We start from the raw sequence: 21,698 nt of genomic DNA on the forward strand, positions 1-21,698 counted from the left end.
TAAACAAATGTGATTTTACGTGTTTAATTCAGTAATTAGTTTTTAAAAACATATTTTAATTATTCTTTTACCTATTATCGATAATGATAATTTCTCTTAATTTTAAATAATATACAAATTTCTAACTATATAAGAAAGTAAACTATAATATTAATTTGAAAAAAAATTAGATTAAGCAACATGCAAGGATCATAATAATAGTTCATGATAAATATGAAATATGTTACACTAAATTAATAAACACATTTAAAAATAATGATTAAAAATAATTGTTGAAAAAAAATGTAACACTCCAAACCCGGCCCAGAAGTTATGGCCGGATCCGACATGCCACATCAAAAATGTTAAAAAAAAAATTTCCATTTTAAGTCCAGAAAATCGTACTTGATGTTCAAAAGATTAATTCATTAAAGGTTAAAGTGAATGGAAGCTGTGCACCAGGTAGGAAACCGGAAAAGAGGTGGTGAGTCCATCGGACTGCTTAAGTATCAAGCTCCCTTCGGATCCAATCCTAGACATGCATACCGCCATTACCACACCTTAACGTCATGGATATTTCTAGGAAACCGATTTGATTAAGTCATTTTTAGGAAAAGTGATTAATTTTGGAAAAATACTTTCATTGCGGAAGCTTTGCTTGTTGTCGTGTTATTTTGAAATCAACTGTTGTTTTTGAAAACGCGCCCTAAAGCTATCCAATTTCAACAGTTAAAATAAGTATTACCTATCTTAGTAATACATATTAAAACCATCAAAAATAATTAAGCGGCCTTATTACATTTAAAAACCCAAAACTTTAAACGTAAATAAAAGGATGTCCAGTTCACCAGAAGAAAATCAAACTTTTAGAACGGGTGGCCACTCCGAATTCCCTCACAGCTCCAAGCCCACTATGGTTGGGGATTTCCTGCGTGGATGAAAATAAAAGGGGTGAGTTTGGGGAAACTCAGTGTATAAATTAACCCAACCATAGCATATATCAGCTTAAACCACAGAAATAGAATAAGTTGGCCTTAGCTCAGAACAGAGTTCAAAATAAAGCCCATAGGCCCATAATGAACGTAATGATATTACATGTTTATGCGAAACCCAACCATATCCAACCGTATACACCCCGTACCAACCTTACACCGTGTGGGGAGACAACTCGACCCACCCAACCGCTACACACCACGAAATTTGCAGCATGGCTGCTGAATCGAATAATGTGACAGAGTCACCAGATCTGAGATAATTGTGGCGAGCCACGGTATCAGATATATGTGGCGAGCCACCAGATCGATATTTGTGGCATAGCCACCGTAACGCTTCCTCCATAATATAATCCATGTCCCCATGCAACAGATATATAATCATGGCATACATCATACGTAATCGGATCGTCATGCTTTTCACCAAAATTAACCCTAGGGGTATAACGGTAATTTTACAACTAGGGGTATAACAAGAATTTTCCATACATAGGGTATTATAGTAATTTAGCTACTTTCAGGGTTTTCATGCATATCCTAACTATTTACGTACTATCGAACACTTACACGCATACTTACCGAATTGGGCCTGTTGGCCCATGAACCCGATCTTTGGCCCATTAAGCCCAAATTATCAAAATGTACGAAATCGCGCGTCATGCGGTTTATTACTTTAGATTACCAAATATACAAACCCAACTATCTTACGAGCATTCGCACATCAAAATTCCCAAAATACCGACTTTTCGGTATTTCGCTTTTCGCTTTTGCCAATCTAGCCTATGAGAGGGTGTCACATACACACTTGCTTGCGACGATATCTTTGACGAGATCCACACACGAACCGCCTACAATTGGATTACTAACACGTTAATCTAACTATTCAAATACAAACTACGATTAACCCCTTACAATATTCGCCAACCACACCTACAGATCATAGTAAGCTTATAAGAAATCAATAAGCAACTCATTAACAAATTTTTGTCAATGTTTACCACATAATCATAATTTCACTGCAAGCTATCTTCCTGATCAACAGTCACTAAATCATTTATAACTGGAGCTACGAAACTCCAAATCAAGTTCCGTTAATTTTCCTTGAAAATAGACTCATATATCTTCTATCCATAAAATTTTCAGAATTTTTTGTTTAGCCAATCAATACCAGAATTTTCTCAAATTTTCCCATGTTTCACTGTTTGACTAATCTGACCACCCTTCATTACGAATCAAATTTCTCATTGTAAAGAATTCAAAATATGTTCTTGTTTATTTCATTAGAAACTAGACTCAATAAGCTTTAATTACATAATTTATTCAGCTTCTAATTCTTCTCCCACAATTTATGGTGATTTTCCAAAGTCACGTTACTGCTGCTGTCCCAAGCAGATTTATTACCAAATCACTCTTTCACACATACCTTGCATGCAAGTTATTTAAACATGTATATCACCAATCAATCATCACATATCTATGATTTTACTTAAGTATAATCTCCATTTCATCATTTTAAAGTACAACATGTTAGCTGATTTTTCCCTTTAACATCTAAGGCACATGCATGCTCATTTGTTTGGCTCAACTTCACCTATCTTCCATTTTTCATCAAAAGAACATGAAACAACAACCATTTCCTTCATTTTAATCCATGACTAAATGCTCACAACACAACTAAAAATCAAAATATACTTCAAGAGTTAAGGTAGAATCAAGAAGAACTCATGAACCTCAAAATAGAAGCAAGGTACCAAGAACTTACCTTCAATTTTCCTCCTCCTAATGACCGAATACTCAATAGCTTTCTCCTCTCCTTTCTCTTCTCTAACTTTCAGCTATGATGAACAAAGATGGACAAAACTTTGTTCCTTTCACCCCTTTTTCTTTTAATAAAACTTCATATTTCATCCATTTAATTCTTTAATACAAAAGACATGAAATTCTTATCATGAAACATTTACCTAACCCATTATCATGAAACATTTACCTAACCCATTATCATGGAACATTTATCTAACCCATTATCATGGAACATTTACCTAACCTATTATCATGGAACATTTACCTAACCTATTATCACGAAACATTTACCTAACCTATTATCAATTTGTATCAATTTGTACCATAAATTATGGATATCAAGTGTACATTTTGTCTACAACACCATGATGGCTGGCCACTTCATGTAAAATGGGAGGTTTGTCATGCAAATCCTCCTATTTTGCTCTCCTATTTATTTGGCCACTTCAATTTAGCCTATAGCATTTTCAAACATTTTCACATAGGTCCTATTTCATAATTTTCACCCCCTTTTTCTTATGGAACAAAAATTAACTAAAATTGCCGGGTTCTATCTTAAGCTTGGGCTTTCTAGAGGCCCATTAACATAATTAAACCTATGCCAACATTCACAGGATTCCCGAAAATTGGGGCGTTACAAAAAAATTAGATTAAGCAACATCTAAGGATCATAATAATAGTTCATGATAAATACGAAATATTTTATATTAAATTAATAAAAATATTTAATAATAATGATTAAAAATAATTGTTGAAATGTGACTTTCTTTTCAAAACAAACTCATCAAACTTTTTTCACCTACACCAAATAAATAATGGATAGATAAAAAAAAAAAAAGAAACAATTTGAAGAGTGCATGCTTTACTAGAGGTGTGCATAGGCCAGGCCGGGCAGGGTCGGTTCTAACTGGGCCCAACTAAAAATTTAGGCCCCAGCCCGGCCCGGCCCGAAAAATGAGCCTAAAATTTTGCCCAAGTCCGACCCGAATAAAAATGTTAAAATCTGGGCCCAACCTGCCCGCCCATATTAATTTTTATATTATTTTTATATAATTTTAAAATATATATAAACTATCAAAATACTAAAAACATCAAAATAAATATTTCTCAACATATTGAAAATAAATTTTAAAAAATATGTATACTTAAATAACACTAAAATAGACGCAATTTAACAAACAAATGCTTCTAAAATAATAACAAAATTAACAAATGTGTTTAAAATAATAATAAAATTAACAATAAAATAAAATTTATACAATATTCAAATAATAACAACAAAATAGTAGCAACATAATAGTAAAATAGTAGCAAAATAGAGAGAAAACAATAAGGAAATAATATTAAAAAATAAATTTTTTGTCATGTAGTGAATTCGGGCCGGGCTCGGGCCAAAAATGCCTTACTCGAGGCCCGGCCCCTTTTTTAAACAGGCCTAATTTTTTTGCCCAAGCTTATTTTTAGGGTCTATATTTTTGCCCAAACCCTGTCATGCACACCTCTATGCTTTACACAGTGTAAACAAAGAAAATGAAAAGTATCATAATATAATATTACCTCATCATCAATTAAAATAATCTTCAATCACTCTTCAATGTCATTATTGTTCGAATTAGAGGTAAGCAAAATCCGATTTGATTCGAAAAACTCGATAAAAAATTCAAATTTTGAATTAAATAGTTCGAGTTATTTGAGTTAATCAAGTTATTCGGATCAACTCGAATAAAAAATTAAGTTTTTCGGTTTAACTCGAATATGAATTACACAATTCGAGTTATCGGAAAATCCGAATAAGAAAAGACAAAACTACGTAGTTTTCATAAATGTTTACTTTATTAAAAGTTAAAATTCAAAATAATTAAGTTAAAAGGTAAAACTACATCGTTTTGATAAATGTTTACTCATTAAGTTAAAAGATTAAATCATTATATTGTTCATGTAGTTAAATAATCTTGTACTTCATCAATAATCGGTCCATCTAAACACAACATTAAGTATAAATAATAGGATTCGTTAACTCGACTCGATTTGACTCGAAATTTTTTGACTCGATTCGATTCGATTCGAAAAAATTCAAATTGAGTTCGGTTGCTAAAATAGGATTTGTCAACTTGACTAACTCGAAAATTTTTGACTCGATTCAAGTCGACTCGATTGAATACTCACCCCTAGTTCGAATATGATTTGATATTAACTCTTCGAAGAACCATTACTTTAATGCTTCATTCTTTCTTATCAATGCTAACAATCTCCATTTTCTTTACCAAATTTTTTTTTAGATGCTTGATTAAATATGTCACATCCTAAAAATAGGGCTAGAAGAAATATGAGTAAAATTTAGAATTTTATTCTTTTAAGCATAAGGTAAGAGAATTAGAAAGCCTTAAAAATTATGTTAAAAAACTAATCAGAATGAGCCTCCAAGTTCAGTGGTAAAGCCTTAGCTTGCTTATATGTCCCAAGTTTGAAACCCTTATACACCTTTCAGCCAAACTATTTTATTTCTTATTTTTACCCTATAAAAGTATCGAATTTTTAAAATAGCCCAAGCAAAAACTATTTTATAAATTTAGTCCTTAATTTAAAATATTCCTAATTCTACATAAATTCTTAAAACCTATTTCAGTTAGGGAATAAATAGGAAATCTTTTCAAACCCTAGAATTTTATCTAGCAAATTTTTCAAGAAAAACTCCCAACCTCTTTCTTTTCTCCACCATTACCAAATCAATCTTCAAGCAAAAGAATTCAAAGTTTTCAAAATCGTCCCTTTCATCTCGAGTAGATCGTCAATCTCCTCATATAGTTAAGGTTTTTGTGTTTTCAAAATCAAGTGTGGAATGCAAATCATTATGCATAATTAACTGAAGTACTAGGAAGTAAGTCTCAGTATGTGCGAACCCCTGTATGTGATCCCCTTACATATGTGCTAACCCTTATGCATGAAAACCCTATAGTATGTGAACCCCTTATAGTATGTAAACCACTGATATTGTGTAAACCCTTATAGGTGAGCCCATTATGCAAACCCTTATAGACGAAAACCATATTGCAAACCCATATGCAAAATTATATAGGATTTATTATGCAAACTCGTAGTATATATTTTCGTGAACATTACATGAAAATCATACAAACTCTATGTGTTTATACATGCGAACACTACATGATTATTTATGCAAACTTTATATATGTGTACATGCCAACCCCCATATTGCAGAATGTGAACCCTAACTGTTCCACTATACGAACCTTACATATTTAATATGCGAACCCTAGGTGCGAACCCATATGTACGAACCCCTAGGTACGAACCATATTTGCGAACCTCTATACGCAAGCCATGTATGTGAACACCCCTTGTATGTGTGAACTCAGTATGTGCGAACCCTTCTTGTGAACTTGAATGTATGTGTTAGCCAAACTAGGCCTATCCAATTTGCATGAAGATATTGTATATGTAATACTTTTTTAATTTGCAAAATTAATTGTATATGTGAAATTGATGGGAATAAGTGCATGAATACATACCAGTGAAAGATAGTATGAAATATTGAATGTAGCATCGATTAATGATAAATAGCATGATATGCTAAGTATATGTGCATAATTACATGAAATTGGGTACAAAGGACGGAGGAGTTCCGTAGGAGATAGTGGCAATTTAAGTCAACACCAAAAGACAGTACTGCATGAAGTAGACAATAATGTCATCAAAATCGGATAAATCAAGATGATAGTTTAAAAAGCCATGAAAACCAAGCAAGCAGGATGGTAAGTTATTGAAGTAAAAGTCATCATCACAGATGACAAGTGAGTGACCATCTTCATCGGGAAAAACAAGATGGTTAATTATTGATATGTGTTTTTATAACACCCCAAAAATTAGGAGGTTAAAATTTATAAAATCATAATGAATTGAGCCCTAGTATTAGTGGTTAAGATCTTAGTAAAACCCTTAGAGAACCAAGGTTCAAGTCCTACTTTTTTTGCAGTTTTCTCTTTATTTTTCAACAATTAGGGATGAAATCCAAGTTAGTATAAGAAATAAATATGGTAGAAAATGACTAAGAAATGGGTAGCCTAATGGCCAAGCATCCACCATCCTCCCTAGAGTCTTAAATTTTATCCACAACAATTCCCTTCCTCTTTTATTAAATTTCGGCAGATTGGGTAATCTACTACATCAGCCCTCTAAAATTTGCTTAATCTTGCCAATTGGTCTCTTTTCTAATCATAATAGGATTTTGATTATCTTTTTCAACGTTATTTAGAATTTCTTTTCTCTTTTCTTTAAATACCTCTATTTATCTTATTTTTCCCACTTTTTATTTTCATAAAAATTTTTCTTCTTTGCTGGAAATTTTATATTCAAATCCCAAATCCAAAATCAACCCCATTCAATCTATTTTTCATGTTGATTTAGCATAACTCCATCAATTCTATTCTATCGTGCCAAGATCAATAATAATTCTTATTTTTAATTTCATAGAACCCTAACATTCTGAAATAAATTTTTTAACAATTAGGAAAGAGCCAAAGTGACTTGGGAGAGAGCAGCGGCTTTGAGTAATGATTTTCGGATCTTTAACCTGCTGGAGGAACCGATGTTACCAAGGAAAGAGGAGGAGAAAGTCTGGCGGAAACCGACTCAGGGGGTGATAAAGATTAACTTTGACGCTTCTGTTCATAAGAAGAGAGTGTACTATGGTCTGGTTGCTAGAGACTCTGAAGGCTTTGTTCATGGTGGGCAGATGGGTGTTGTGGATAAGAATATGAATGTTGAGTGGGCTGAAATGCTGGCAATGGAAGAAAGCATAATGGTTGCCCGGTCAAATAATTAGATGTGTTTAGAGTTGGAGTCTGACTGCGCTAGCCTTGTGAACCGCTTCAATAAAAGGCGATCTGATTTGACTATGCTGGGCTATCGTTTGTGGGAAATCGAGAAGCAATTTCATTATTTTAATATTTTTAATTTTTGCTGGGCCCCTCGTTGTTGTAATAAAGTTCCCGACTCCCTTTGTAATTGGGCCAAAACATATGATTGTACTAAAAATTTTAATATGGACTATCCGTCGGAAGTCCATGAGTTTGTTTTAAATGATGCTATTAATTGAAGTTGACCATCGGGTCTTTTTATAAAAAAAAAAAGGTTATGGTCAATATTTCAATCGATTTCAAATCTTTTACAACTTTTCTTGAAAATCTTAAAAGTTGATAGTAATTATTGCATTTTTATCAACTGAAAGACATGTGGAGGTGACCCGATCAGATTTGAATGTAAGGATCGTCGTACGATACCCTAAAAGTTAGGTAAAGTAATCCCAGCACAGACCACACAGTGTGGACCCTCCCACACGGCCTGACCACATGACCATGTGCCCCTATCTCTTAAATTTTACAGTTTTACCTAGAATTTTATATTTTGATCAGTTTAGCCACGAAATAGGTTTCAAACTATTTTTAGTGATTTAAGTTATGGAATTAGGTCCTTAATGATTTGAGGCTTGCTAGAATCCATGAATGATCAAATTAATATGATATTTATTTGGTTCATGAATTTCAAAAATTACATATATATTACTGTGTGTGTATATTTATTTGTTGTGACCGTATGAACGGTATGCCTAAAATATTATTAAATCGAATGTATGGAAAGCATGACTTTGCTACTTGATTTCCATGTGTTAAAACATTAAATGTTTCAATATATGATTAAATTAAAAAATTTGGATTACATTGCATGGGGTGAGTTGATATGATTGGAGGAATACCAGTAAAATTTCTGCATTCAAATGTTTGCTGTGTACCCAAAATAGATTCCAATTGCAATAGTCTTATTGTGTACCCATAGCCATAGCAGATTCTGTGACGTTTTACTATGCATTCACAACCCTCTGACAACTTTCATCAGCGAGCAGGTTGTGTTTCCACAGACATTGGCAGATTTTACCTGTAATAAAATGTAAACTATTTGTGGTTAATCCATAATTTTGTATGATGGTAGTGGGAGTTCTAGAGAACTCCCAAATATGAAGCGTAGCGGTGGGGGTAGGATCTTTCTGATAAACCGAAACCGTATGGCATTTCTAAAAACATGTGCATACAAAACTATTATTTCTGAGATGATACATATATATACATATGTACATTGTTGTGTAATCTGAAATATTAATATGTGTGAAATTGCTATGGAGAATTGTTCGATGAACAGTGTTTCTGTATGATTAATCGTTACACTGATTATTCTTGTGCTGAGTTAATCTGAAAAAAAAAAACTATATTTTTAATTATTATTCGATTATGATTATTTTGAATTCTGAAAAATTTATAGTTAAGTGTTTTATGTGAAATACTGTTAGTCTGGAGTTTTTATATTGTGTTATTCTTGGATTTGTTAAAGTGCTTTGTCTACTATTTTGTTTCATTCTCCTTGTGATGGAATTTACACTAAGTTTTCATAGCTCACCCCTTATTTTTTTTTTCACATAACCCACAAGGTTAAGATCCAGACTCGGCGTTCGGAGGGCTCGACTCCGAATATTGATTTCTATATAGAAGTATTTTAAACTAATTATTTTACAATTCTGGTTATTTGAAACTATATTATTATTGTAACATGGGATTTACTTTACGATTTTTACCTAAACGTGCATGACATTTAAATCATTTAGGCTATTAGAATATGAATTTTTATTTAATTATGCATGAAACATGGTTTTTATTAAATTTATGTTAATATCATTTTTTTCGCTGCTAAAATGTAAATGTGTTTTGATAAGAAAGTAATTCGGATTTTCAACTAAGTTTTCAATAGTAAACACCATTATGATAAAGATGTTAAACTTAATCGTTTTTTTAAATTCCTGTGTTTTTTTGAAAAGAGACTAAACTTCTTTCTAAATAAAAAATGTTTTAATTAACTATTTTTAAAACTCCGATAATTCTACTAGGCCATTTCGATGGCCAATGTAATCTCTCAAATTCGGGTCTAAGGTTTAGGTCGAGTTGAGGAGGTTACAATTTTGGAGTGTTGAGCAATGCTTGAGGGTGGATAGGATGGATTGGTGGGAAATTCAAATTAAAATTGCATTGCATCATGAACATAACATGTTTATCCATTGATTTACCAAATTTCCTTACATTATGCTTAATTTGTTATTATGTCATCAATTGAAAGCTTTATTGTTTGTATGTTTGTATATAATGGTTTAAAATTAGACTCACACTGAACTGTCATAAGTTCACTTTCCCCTTTTTCTTATCTCATAAGTAACCCAGAGAACTAAAACTCAAATGACATCTAAGGAACCTCATATTAGCAACTTATTTTGCTTTTATTTTAAAAGTTTCCATTAAAGTTTTCTATAACCGTTTTATTCTTTTTGGATTGTAATTATTAACTATTTCCTGCTTTCACATCGTTAGGTTTGAGTTTGCTTAGTTTATTTATGTTAAGCATGATACTAAATTAAAACTCTGAAAATGAATGCTATATCGTTTAATTAGAAAACTAAAATCCATAAATATTTTATGTTGCTTTACAAAATACTTAAAGTTTTGATAATTTTTTTACATCAATAAAATTAGCACAATTTCTTTTAATTACATCAAAATTTTAACTAATAATTGTGATTTAGATTATAATTATCATAACTTTTTCCTATATTTTATGCTTAGATTTTTATTCAAGTAATAACTATATTTTAAAATTAACATAATTTTTAACCAATAATTATAAATTAAATTATAATTATTTTTAAATGCATAATTATAAGAATTTCTATTAACTTATAATTATTATTAAATGTATAATTATCACAACTTCTATTTTAGTTTCAACTTTTTATTTTTAAATGTGAAATTAGTACTATGAATATGATGAAAAATAAAGGGTATTTTTATCAGTTCAAAAGTTTTTCCAAACTCGTAACGCATGTGATTTTACGTGTTTAATTTTAATTAATTTTTAAATATGATATTTTTATTAATTTTTACCTATTATTGACAATGATAATTTCTCTTAATTTTTAAATAATATACAAATTCAGAACTAAGAAAGTAAATTAATTTGAAAGAAAAAACTAGTTAAAGCCACATGCATAAATCATAATAATAGTTCATGATAGCCACGAAATATATTACAATAAATTAATAAATACATTTAATAATAGTGATTAAAAATAATTGTTGAAATATGATTTTTTTTCAAAACAAGCTCATAAAATGTTTTTCACTTGCTCCAAACAAATAACGAATAGATAAAAAAGAAACGATTTTAAGAGTACATAATTCACACAATGTAAACAAAAAAAAATGTCATAATATTATGTTACCTCATCATCAATTAAAATAATATTTGATCACTATCCACTATCATTGTTATTTGAATATGATTTGATATTTGTCTCTTTTAAGAATCATTGTTTTAATACTCCATTCTTTCTTATCAATGCCAATAATCTCGATTTTTTACCGATAATTTTTATATACTGCTTGATTGAATATGCCTAATTATTGGATCTTATTTCTAAAGATAAACTTAAATTTTAATTGGTATATAACTCTATTATTAATTAAGTAATAAACTATTGAAGTAAACACACTATTTTAAATTAACACAATTTTTTACCTCAAATTTTTAACTATAATTATAAATTAAATTATAACTATCATAATTTTTTTGTATTTTATGTAGAGAGTTTTATTTAAGTAATAATTATATTTTAAAATTAACAAAAGCTTTTTAATTAATAAATGTAAATTAAAATATGATTATTTTAAAATTAATTTTGTAATATGAAAGATAAATGATACTCTCTTCAGATTTTATTGGAATTTCTTCTAACCATTTTTAAAAAAAATCAATTTAAGAATTGAGAATTTAACCGTATTATATAGGCTTTTATTGTAGTTTCCCAGGTTAAATCCTAATGAAGCTGTTTTCTTTTTCCTTTATGGTTGGAAAACCTAATGAAGCTTGTAGAATATAAAAGATCATACCCATTAAAGAAATAATATTATTTTTGCTAAAATAAGAGGGCATGAATACATAAATGGAGAAAATCCCTGAAACTACCAGAAAACTCTTTCCACTATACTAAGCTACTATTATTTTCACTCGAATATATCAGAACTAGAACCCTCTTTCCCTTTGTATCACTTCACTTCTATATAATGCATTCAAATCACACACCAAATCCCATCGTGGATATATATATAATAGAAGCTTGAAATCTTTCTTTTTAGATTTTGTGGTGTTAAAATCTTATTTGTTCATAGTTTTTTGCAGCAGGCAACATGTCGCTCACAATTCCTAGCCTTCTCAGTGGCCCAAGAACCGACATCTTCGATCCATTTTCAGTATGGGATCTTTCAGATGAATTCTTCAACTCTGCATTGGCAAACACTATGTCATCATCATCTTCAGTACGCGAAGCTTCGGCCATTGCCAACGCAAGGGTAGATTGGAAGGAAACACCCGAAGCTCACGTGTTCAAAGCAGACCTTCCAGGGCTGAAGAAAGAGGAGGTTAAAGTGGAGGTTGAAGAAGGGAGGGTTCTTCAGATAAGTGGGGAGAGAAGCAAAGAGCAAGAAGAGAAGAACGATAAGTGGCACCGCGTTGAGAGGAGCAGTGGGAAGTTCTTGAGGAGGTTTAGGTTGCCTGAGAATGCTAAGATGGAACAAGTTAAGGCTAGCATGGAAAATGGTCTCCTCACTGTGACAGTCCCCAAGGTTGAAGACAAGAAACCTGAAGTTAAGGCCATTGAGATTTCAGGCTAAACTACATGGAACTCAATTATGAAAAAGCAATAAGTTCATGGTGTTGGTTTATTTCTGTTTGTGTGTGCCAAGATCTTTTCCAATAATGTTTTGCTTATGAGTTTTCGAAGTTGAAGCAGATGAAAATTGGCTTCAAAATCTTTTCTTTTTTTCCTGTCTTAAAAAAGAATCAAACATGAATCTTGACAAAGAAATGTGTATCTCTGCAATAAATAAATACTTTATGGTACAATAATTCAATTGCTTTTTTGACAAATAATAAAGAGAAGCCAACAAAAGATCCAACTTTTGTCTACTTTGAGTTGGTTTTCCAAGCAGCATACCAGTAACCACTACTCTTGCGACGTGGAAGAATTATGTATTTGAAAAGAAAGCAATCGCACTTCCAAGGCAAATTGCAGCTTTTTTTTTTTTACCAGAAAAAAGAAAAGAAGTAAAATGGACGGTGGGGAATGATTTATTTACTATGCACACCATGTGAAAATTTCCTCAGGATATGCAATTTTCTCTCTTACACTCCAAGTCCAAACCCTCTTTCTTCACATAATAATTGCTTGCTCGAGTCTGAAATGGCTACAACAAACAAATATATTATTATTGTGAATCTTGATGTGGAAACAACCACTAGGAAGGTTGGGTTGGGTGAGGATGGAATGGATTTGGTTGATTTCCTCTATGGGGTCTTTGAGCTACCGCTGGGTTCGATCATGGGGCTTCTTTGGGAAAATGGTGTGGCTGGTTCAGAATGCTTTGGCAGTGTAGATTAATGTGTAATTAAACCTTGATCCGCACTATCTGCAACCAACTTACCACAACAACTCTCTCTTGAGGACTAAGATATCTGCTCCAAAATGCCTCCCTTGCTACAACGTGTATCAAAAAGCTTTCCTAGTGTATCAAGACGAGAAAGCTGCAAAACCAGAATCAGAAAAGCTGAATATTTCAATTTTACAGCTTCAGACAGATTCTCAAGGGTCTCCTGGATTTTCCAGTTACACCTTGTTTGGTTCACCCTCTAAAATTATGAATATCACACACCAAGTCCAAGCAAGCAAGTGGGGTATATATGTTAAAGCTACACAGACTTATACTCTGATGGTGAAACCAATGTATAGCATCTCTTTTGTTGTGGTATTGATAATAGAAGTGGATCAATTTGAGTTTCTCTGTTGATAACTGAAAGCCACATTTGAATCAGAAACAGTCCTTACAAATGTTTTCTTAAGGAATTATATTAAAGTATGAACAGAGTTGCATCCACCAGCTAATTAATTGAGTAGTTAAAGTGAGTTGTTTTCTTCATAATGATGTATCCAAATAAACTGTTAGGATTCACTTCGGTTCTGCGAATATTGTGCTTGTTTGATGTTTATACATTTTCGTCTGCCTACTAAAAGAGATGTAAAATAATTTGCTTTTCTTCTTCTTTAGCACAAAAAAAAGTAACGAAGTTTAGTTCTCTTGAGTTCAACCACTCTCAAATTCTCTTTAATTTTCTCAATACACCGTAAAGTAGGAAAGCACCTATGAAAACACTAACATCATGAACACAAATTTCTTCAGCAGGATTCAGCCATCAGATCAAAACTTCGGGAATTAGTGTATTTTATCCACTTACAATAGTCTTATTCTTTCCACTGGAATCTGGACCTCTTAGATCAATAAAAATCGTCAGATCATGCGTAAACAAAAACGAGCATCACGAACTTGACAAAACGGGTCACCACTGACTAGAGAAAAATTTCATTATTCCCAAAGTGAGGACCTCCTCATTCCAAAAAAATACGGTGGAAAGCCAACAAAAGAGGGAGCAAACCCCAAGAAAAGGAGATGGGGTGGTTGGAGGGGTAAGTAAGAAGAAGAGACGGTGAGTGGAAGAGGAATGAGGGGGGCTAGCAATCAGCTCTAAATCTGATATTGGCTGACTGAAAAAAACATATGTTTCATTGTTGAGTCGAAGGTTATTGACAGAGCAAGCTTTTCTCACAATATGACGGAGAAAATTAACCAACAGTAAAATATAGAATATCCGGTAAGCATCAGCCATCAAAAGAGGGGAAAGGTCCGATGGTGGCACATTACCAATGCACAAACGATCAATGTTCGGAGTTTACATCCAACAAACAACATAAGGAAATTAAAACTACTTCCTAGGCGGAAAAGAGCATTTGCACATCTATTCTTCTCTCGAAAATATACTTGAACGTTTTCTCTTCCAATCTCGATAGTAGTGTCCTGCAATAGAAGATAACAACATATTATGAGTTGATACATAATGGACTGATAACAATAGTTGCATCAATCTCATCTTCAAAATTTCGCAAGTTCATTCTCTAAATCGCCAAAGTTCAGGTTTTAAGCATGAGGGACATGTTGGTAAGACTCTAACCCTATGAGCCATCAACCATTTTTATATCTAATGAGAGCGCCGGCCCCGCCGTTGGTTAAGGCTGAGCCATCCTTTCATTGGGGCTTCCTAGCGTAGTTTCAGCAAGATTCATGCAGAGGTTTTCTTATATCAGCCAAAAACGCATGGATCAGGAACACGCTAGCATCTTCGAAATTCGAATGTGCGTGGATAATATCTGGAGTGAAAAATAATGTTATTTTGAACAACCCGTAATTCCCATAAAAAATGTGCAAGCACAGGACTCCATGGTAGTGATGGCTTAGGAAACCATGCTCGAGTGGAGATTTGTAGGAGCCAATGTGTCCAATCTCCATTTCCCACTTCCCCAACCTCCATTTGATTGTTGTGTACCGTAACATTGGATATCAATACCAATTTTAAAAGCATAAACAACTTGACAATAAACTCTAAAAATCATGAATACGCATTAGACGTAAATTGAGTATACAAATATTCGCACTATTTTCAACCTGTCAAATTTCTTTTACAGACTCTAGAAGTCAGTACCAATGGATCGAAGGGAAAAAAAATTGCAAGATAGCATGAGCTATGACAGAGGATACTGATTAGGCAGGAAGTGGGAATGAAGCAGTCAGCTGATTAGACTATTTAAATCAGAAATCCATATCACATTTTTAAGTTGACTGAACAGTGATAAGAATCTATGTAAAGTTTGCCACAAGCAATTTCAAAAGTTTTAACACAATGGTCAAATCTTCGATTGCAATTTTAGCAGGCCTGCATTAGGGTATAATTCCTTTCTCCTTCATAAAGTACACAGCAATTGCAAGTAGCACCATTAATATGATCATCCATGTCATTCCACCTGTAAAATTAAATAAAATATAAAGCAATTAGAGCTTTTTATGCGGGAAATGAATTTCCTAAGTCTAAAATATAGTATAGCAAAATTGGCTAAGCCAGCACTGCACATCTAAGCTTGGACAGGAAATTATTCTCTTTGATAGTTTATTTAGATTATATTTTGGTTGTTTTCCTGCCATGTATGAGAAACAGACATTGTGTTTTCTTGTTTCCCACAACCAACCAAATTTTACATCCTCTATTAAACAAGATTTTTATTTATCTAAACAAAACAATAACTAGTTTAAAAAATAAACAAAAATATATACTAGATTTATGTCATTCCAAGCTAGATCAGGGCATTTTTTCAGTTGGAAAATAGGTATATAGATAGTCATGTCAATGTAACAACCCTTTGGCGACAGGGCAGAGAGAAATAGGTTTAGCCTCAAGCATCCATGGTGCTGCTTGAAACCCAAATCTCATAGGCAGGAGACATAAGTACATTTACCACTGAATCAATTGCATCGGTGGTTAGGTCAGGACATTACCTAAGGCAATAGTTTGACTTGCCTTCTTGATTATATCAAAGTTTGCATTATATTTCATTTCATTTCATTCATATGAACTGTGTCATCCATGGGTCTCAAAGAATGTTTGAAACTGGGAGACTAACGAGCACAAAGTTCAATGGTTTTCAAATGTCCCTTTGAGTTAATAGAAGTCAATCTTAAATTAGGATGCTCATATGATATGGATTTGGAAAAGATAGGTCCCCGAAGAGGGCAAATCAGTTTATAGATGGCATGGGCATGAGGCTGCAGTGTGGCAGCCACTTTCAGTCCAACAAAGTGAATATGCATCTTTTGAGTCAACAAAACCAGAAAATCAGGAAAAGGCATGTACCACTACTCGTCTTGTCCTTGATTGGGGTCAACCTAGCACTTGAGTCCAGTGATGCAGAAACCAAAGCCCTATATTCAAAATTGCATTCCTCAATATCATACTTATTCTAACAAGGGGTACTGCAGAGAATAAATTATAAAACAGATATATTGTGTACAACCTTGAATCAGGGGAGAACGTCAATGCTGTAACCAAACCAAGGTGAGCTTTTTTAACCATCATCTGAACCCGCATATTGGCAGAATCTATGATAAAAAGGTCTCCTCCGACTGTTCCACTGCATGTAAACCAGATAAAGAAAAATTATTAATTTTCTGAAATGCAAAGGCTGGCGGAGTTTCAAGACTACAATAGAGGTATTTATTGACAATACGGATATAGAAGTCTAAAGTTGAAACCCCATGCAATAAGCCATAAGGCCATAAACAATCTAGAACAAAATAGAAAAGTTGGAAGGGGAAACAGGCAGGATAATCATCTAATACAGTCAGCACCAGAGAGGTCTTAGGAGGAGAGCTCATAATGGGTCTTACTAATACTTGTACTTAGAACTTTTTCAGTATGTTATAACTAGAAGATAAGAGAGTAATAATTCTTACACTGCAAGGAACTTCCCATCAGACGAGACATTGAACGCAGAGATAGCTTCCCGGACTACTCGGCTTGAGCGAATTCTTTTCCATGTGGTTGTGTTATATGTTAAAATACTTCCACCATAGTCTGTCAAGATGAAGTAATGATGTTAAAATTTAAAACTAAAAGCAGGGTTTCTTTTACGACACAGAAAAGCAGAGTCAAATAATAAATATTTACCTGTGACTGCAGCAATATACAGATGTGGATTCTTATCATTAATTTGAGAAAATCTGCAGAAGGCAAAAACCTCATCCTGTAGTTCATGTGAACAAAATAAACCAGTTGAAACCCAATACAGAGAAGAATCATCAACTTTAATCATCAGAAAAGATTGAAAATTCCCTTATCATTTAATGTCTGCAAGAAATCTGAAAAAAGGCTTCAGCTATTTCACTAAATTATTAGATGGTTGCATAACGCTTCTTTTTACAACATCAAAGACAGAGAGGTATGCACATAAAGCTAATAATATGGACAATAGCGAGAAAAGCTAGTGCTAACAGCGGCAAAACTCGTAATAACTAAAGAAAAGCTTCACTTATTAAAAAACTTTGATTCATTCACTCACATTTCCCTTTGCCAGAGAAGCAACAACTTTTGACGAAGTTACATCCCAAATCCTACAAAGGCCACTTCCCAGTGACACAAGAAATTTTCCATCACAGCTGCAATACAAACGGTCGATATGTCAGCAACAAGTTGATTACTAAGGAGATGAAGTTTCCTCTGCTTTGACAACCCCTCCCTTTAAAGCTTAAGCATGGCAAACAAAGTTTGCAGGTTCAGAAATATATATATATTTGTTAATATAACAGGCACAAACCTAAAATCCAAGTTCTTAACAGATGAATGAGCCTGGGCTTCATTGAGAACTATTTTCATGCTAGGCCACTTGAAAACCCTTAAACTGCCATCCTGTACTGCAGCAAAATCAGAGCATCATATCGCATATTGCTGCACAATTTTTATTTCCTTTTAAAAGAAAGGTATAATGCATTAGGCACAAAATGGTGAATTGAGAAAGTGAAACTAAGAGACAGATATGGAAACAGTTGGCCCTTCAATCCAAAAGTTGACAAAAAAGTAAGATCCTATAACTTGCTATTATCTGCCTTTTAATGGGTAGGCAAGTCTGAAATATGAAATCCCCAGTATAATCTATCACTTCCACCATGGCACCAAAAAGAAAAACAAGGACGCTACTGGAAAGGGTACAAAATAAAGGTCAATAAATTGTCATACATTCTGGTGACGTTAATATCTTTGTTTCTCTCACTATTCCCCCCGCCCCTCATTGTCAAGTTAAACTTATTTTGATATTCCATCATCATAATGGTGTGGTTTAGGAAGAAAAGAACAGCAAACCAATAGAACTAAAGGATGAAAATGTGTAAGATAGAAGTCAGAACTCTAGAAAAACGTAGGGTTATAAAAAAAAACTCTAGTTTATAAAGTCTATTAATTAAAGAAAATCATAAGGTGGCCATAAATCTACTTTACAGCTTATTTATAAGCGGGTTTACAAATAATAATTTAATCATAGCCTAGATTAAATCTCTAGAGATAACTTATAAGTTATAATCCTAGCTATCCACTCATATGTCTAATAATTAGTAAATAAAACTGAAATAAAAAAATACCATAAAGTAATAGCTCTGGTGTCAATATATCTTTTCAAAACCCAAGCCTAACCATGAAGATAACCTTGCTGCCTGTTGCCGAATGTGATTCATCATATGCCAATATGCATATGCTCTTTAATTTTATAGGAAAATGTGCGGCTCGACTTTTGCATCATTTTCAGATGATTTGTGCAATAGCAAGTGCAATAGTTTTCCCCCTTTGGTTAGTGATGAATAATGCAACAAACTTAATCCAACAAATTGAAAAATGGGAGGGACACTCTACCTCACCACCAACAGCCAGTACAGAACCCTCACTATTAAATGTCAGTGCCAACTGTTGCCCAACATCCTCTAACTGGATCAGAACTTTCTCTGATACCTTGACACCCAGTTTGTGGGCTTCATTTCCGTTAGATTCTTTCCACTCAAACAACCTGAAGACAAAAAAAAATGATGCGTGATATTCCTTAAACTACTAGCAATGACAAAACTAACTATAGAACACAATAATAACAAGGATATATATTAGAAGTGAGTCACTAAAAAGGAGCACACAAATAACCACAACCAAGGTTTTGCAGCACCATTTACACAAGAAATTCCTATCTGATCGTCAAAACTAACTATAAACTCCTTGATCATAAGCTAGCATAACTTCAGGTACACCTTTATAATATGGTTCCACTTCTATGTTACTAGCCTTCCTTTTCCATTTCTAGTATGCAATAAAGCCAGAGTAATAATGTTACCTCCAAGACAGTCGTATTCTGAGAGCAATCTGCTTCCACCTCTTAACAAAGAGGTGATTCCATTCCCTCACGTGTAAAAATTGTTAATAAACATAACTAAAAGATTTGAGGTTTCTCTCAAGAACTATGTACCAGAGTTAAAAATAATAACATTAGAACTTCATAGAAAAAGAGATGAGAAGTTGTGCATTAAATAGAATGGTTGCCAATATGATGAGGAAACTGATTTTAATCTTTTATGTTTTTGGCTCATTCTGAAGAACAAACTATTTCAGGCAATATATATATATATAGAATGGTTGAAAATATGATGAAGAAATTGATTTGAAAAAAAAAAAAAACTTTTTTTGGGCACATTCTGAAGAACAAACTATTTCAGGCATTTTTTCCTGCTTAGAACAAGAAAATTTCATTCTCTTCTTCCAAAATCCCCGATATTTAGAAACACTTGTGACGCACTGGCTTTGAGGTAATTTAGACAAAGCAACGTGAAGAAAGAATAGCACCTCTTGTCAATAGTGAAAATTATTTGGTTAAAACGTAGGAGAATGCTTTACGTCTATCAATCATTCAGAAAACTAAAGCACAACGCTTTAAAATCCTCCAAGGATTCTCAAGTTCATATTTTCCTTAACAAACTAAGTGACCTGAGCTATATTATGTCATAGATGCCTAATTTGAAAAGCAAATTAACAGAAAGAAGAAAAAATGAGTCAACAAAGAAAAGAATAAAAGAAAAAACCTGCAGCTCTGTTGAAATGCACAGATAATGCCATCTCCATGCGGATGAACAGTCATTCGATAAGGCAAATCAGAACCAGTTTCATGCTTAACCACCTTAACACAAAAAAAAAAAAAAAAAACAGAAAACACACAGACACACACATATTAAAAAATTTATCTAAAAATATATTACATTAGTATATTCCTTGTGCGAAAGAGGAAAAAATTAGTAGTTGCTTACAATCAGAATTTAAGGACATTTCCTTAATTCAAAATAAATGAACTACAAGATCTAGATTTCATACTTCTAGAATCGTCAACCAAAGATCTAAAAATATTCCAATAATTTCTAAATTGAAATCCTCGAAATCTACTTACAGGTTGATCGGAGAGAGAATTGGAGGTGAAATTAACGTGGGAAACAACGATTGCATTGGGAATGCCACTACGGCCTTCACCGCCACCGCCAGCGAGAACAACGTAGTTTAGGGGTGTAGTGATCTCGTCATCGTTGGATGGAGTTGGATCTTTTTCTTCTTTCTTATCCTCTTCAATCTTTTCTTGTGAGGCGAGCTTGGATTTGATGTGGTTGTAAGGAACCCATCCGGCTCCGTAAAACGGCACGCCGTATTTTTGGAGATCGGAGGAGGTCTCTGTCATGATTCAAATTTGCGTTAGAACAAAGGAGGATTTAGGCTTTTACTTGCTACTGCTGTTACCTGTGTATACTGTCTTTTTTAAAATATTGACCAATGTATCAGAACGCAGGAATGGCAGCCGTTCATTTTTTAATTAGGGTTAAATTACAATATAATCCTTAAATTATATATTATTTTCAAGTGGATACCTAAACTTCATGGTATTTAAATTATAATCCGTTACTCAAATTGCTTCGTTTCTTAAAAAGATTTTTTAGTCTATCATTTTGACATTTTTACATTAATTAAATTAAATTAAATTAAATTATAAAAATCAAACTAAATTAAATTATTTTTTTATTTTCTTTTACATTCTCTCTATCACCACTATTCTTTTCTTCTTTTAATGATTTTTAATTGTTACCTTATTTTTCTTTGCAATACTTTCTCATTTTTCTTCTTTTAAGCTTTTTCGTCGGTATCTAGATTTTATGCTTTATCTCATTTTTATTATGGTAGAAGTTTACTCAATATTAATTATTCTATGCAAAGTCATATTTAAAATAAATTTAAATAATTATTTATCTAAATTCATAATAATATAAATAATTTGATGTTTTATTAAAATGAAAATATATAAAATTACTAAAAAAC

General features: G+C 32.7%; 2 protein-coding genes and 1 long non-coding RNA gene across 3 annotated transcripts in view; 1 reads left to right on the forward strand and 2 right to left on the reverse strand.

The window, feature by feature from the left end:
- Positions 1-546: 546 nt before the first annotated feature.
- Positions 547-21,698, reverse strand: part of LOC128295372 (uncharacterized) — a 92,350-nt gene continuing 71,198 nt past the window's right edge. The window contains exon 3 of the long non-coding RNA XR_008285824.1: positions 547-907. This is a non-coding gene — a long non-coding RNA (uncharacterized LOC128295372). The remainder of the gene's footprint in view (positions 908-21,698) is intronic.
- On the forward strand, positions 11,873-12,788 carry LOC108468988 (18.1 kDa class I heat shock protein-like). The gene has a single exon (XM_017769858.2). It carries the CDS (start codon positions 12,071-12,073, stop codon positions 12,551-12,553), a length of 483 nt encoding a protein of 160 aa, XP_017625347.1. The 5' UTR covers positions 11,873-12,070; the 3' UTR covers positions 12,554-12,788.
- LOC108467445 (SEC12-like protein 2) lies at positions 15,402-21,186 on the reverse strand. The gene is made up of 10 exons (XM_017768058.2): positions 20,785-21,186; positions 20,426-20,520; positions 19,218-19,368; positions 18,133-18,224; positions 17,878-17,974; positions 17,487-17,562; positions 17,273-17,393; positions 16,834-16,950; positions 16,674-16,741; positions 15,402-15,789 (listed from the first exon to the last, which is right to left on the reverse strand). Exons 1-10 carry the CDS (start codon positions 21,064-21,066, stop codon positions 15,707-15,709), a joined length of 1,182 nt encoding a protein of 393 aa, XP_017623547.1. The 5' UTR covers positions 21,067-21,186; the 3' UTR covers positions 15,402-15,706.

This window comes from Gossypium arboreum, chromosome 7, assembly GCF_025698485.1.
Source record: "Gossypium arboreum isolate Shixiya-1 chromosome 7, ASM2569848v2, whole genome shotgun sequence".
Classification (NCBI taxonomy): Eukaryota; Viridiplantae; Streptophyta; class Magnoliopsida; order Malvales; family Malvaceae; genus Gossypium; species Gossypium arboreum.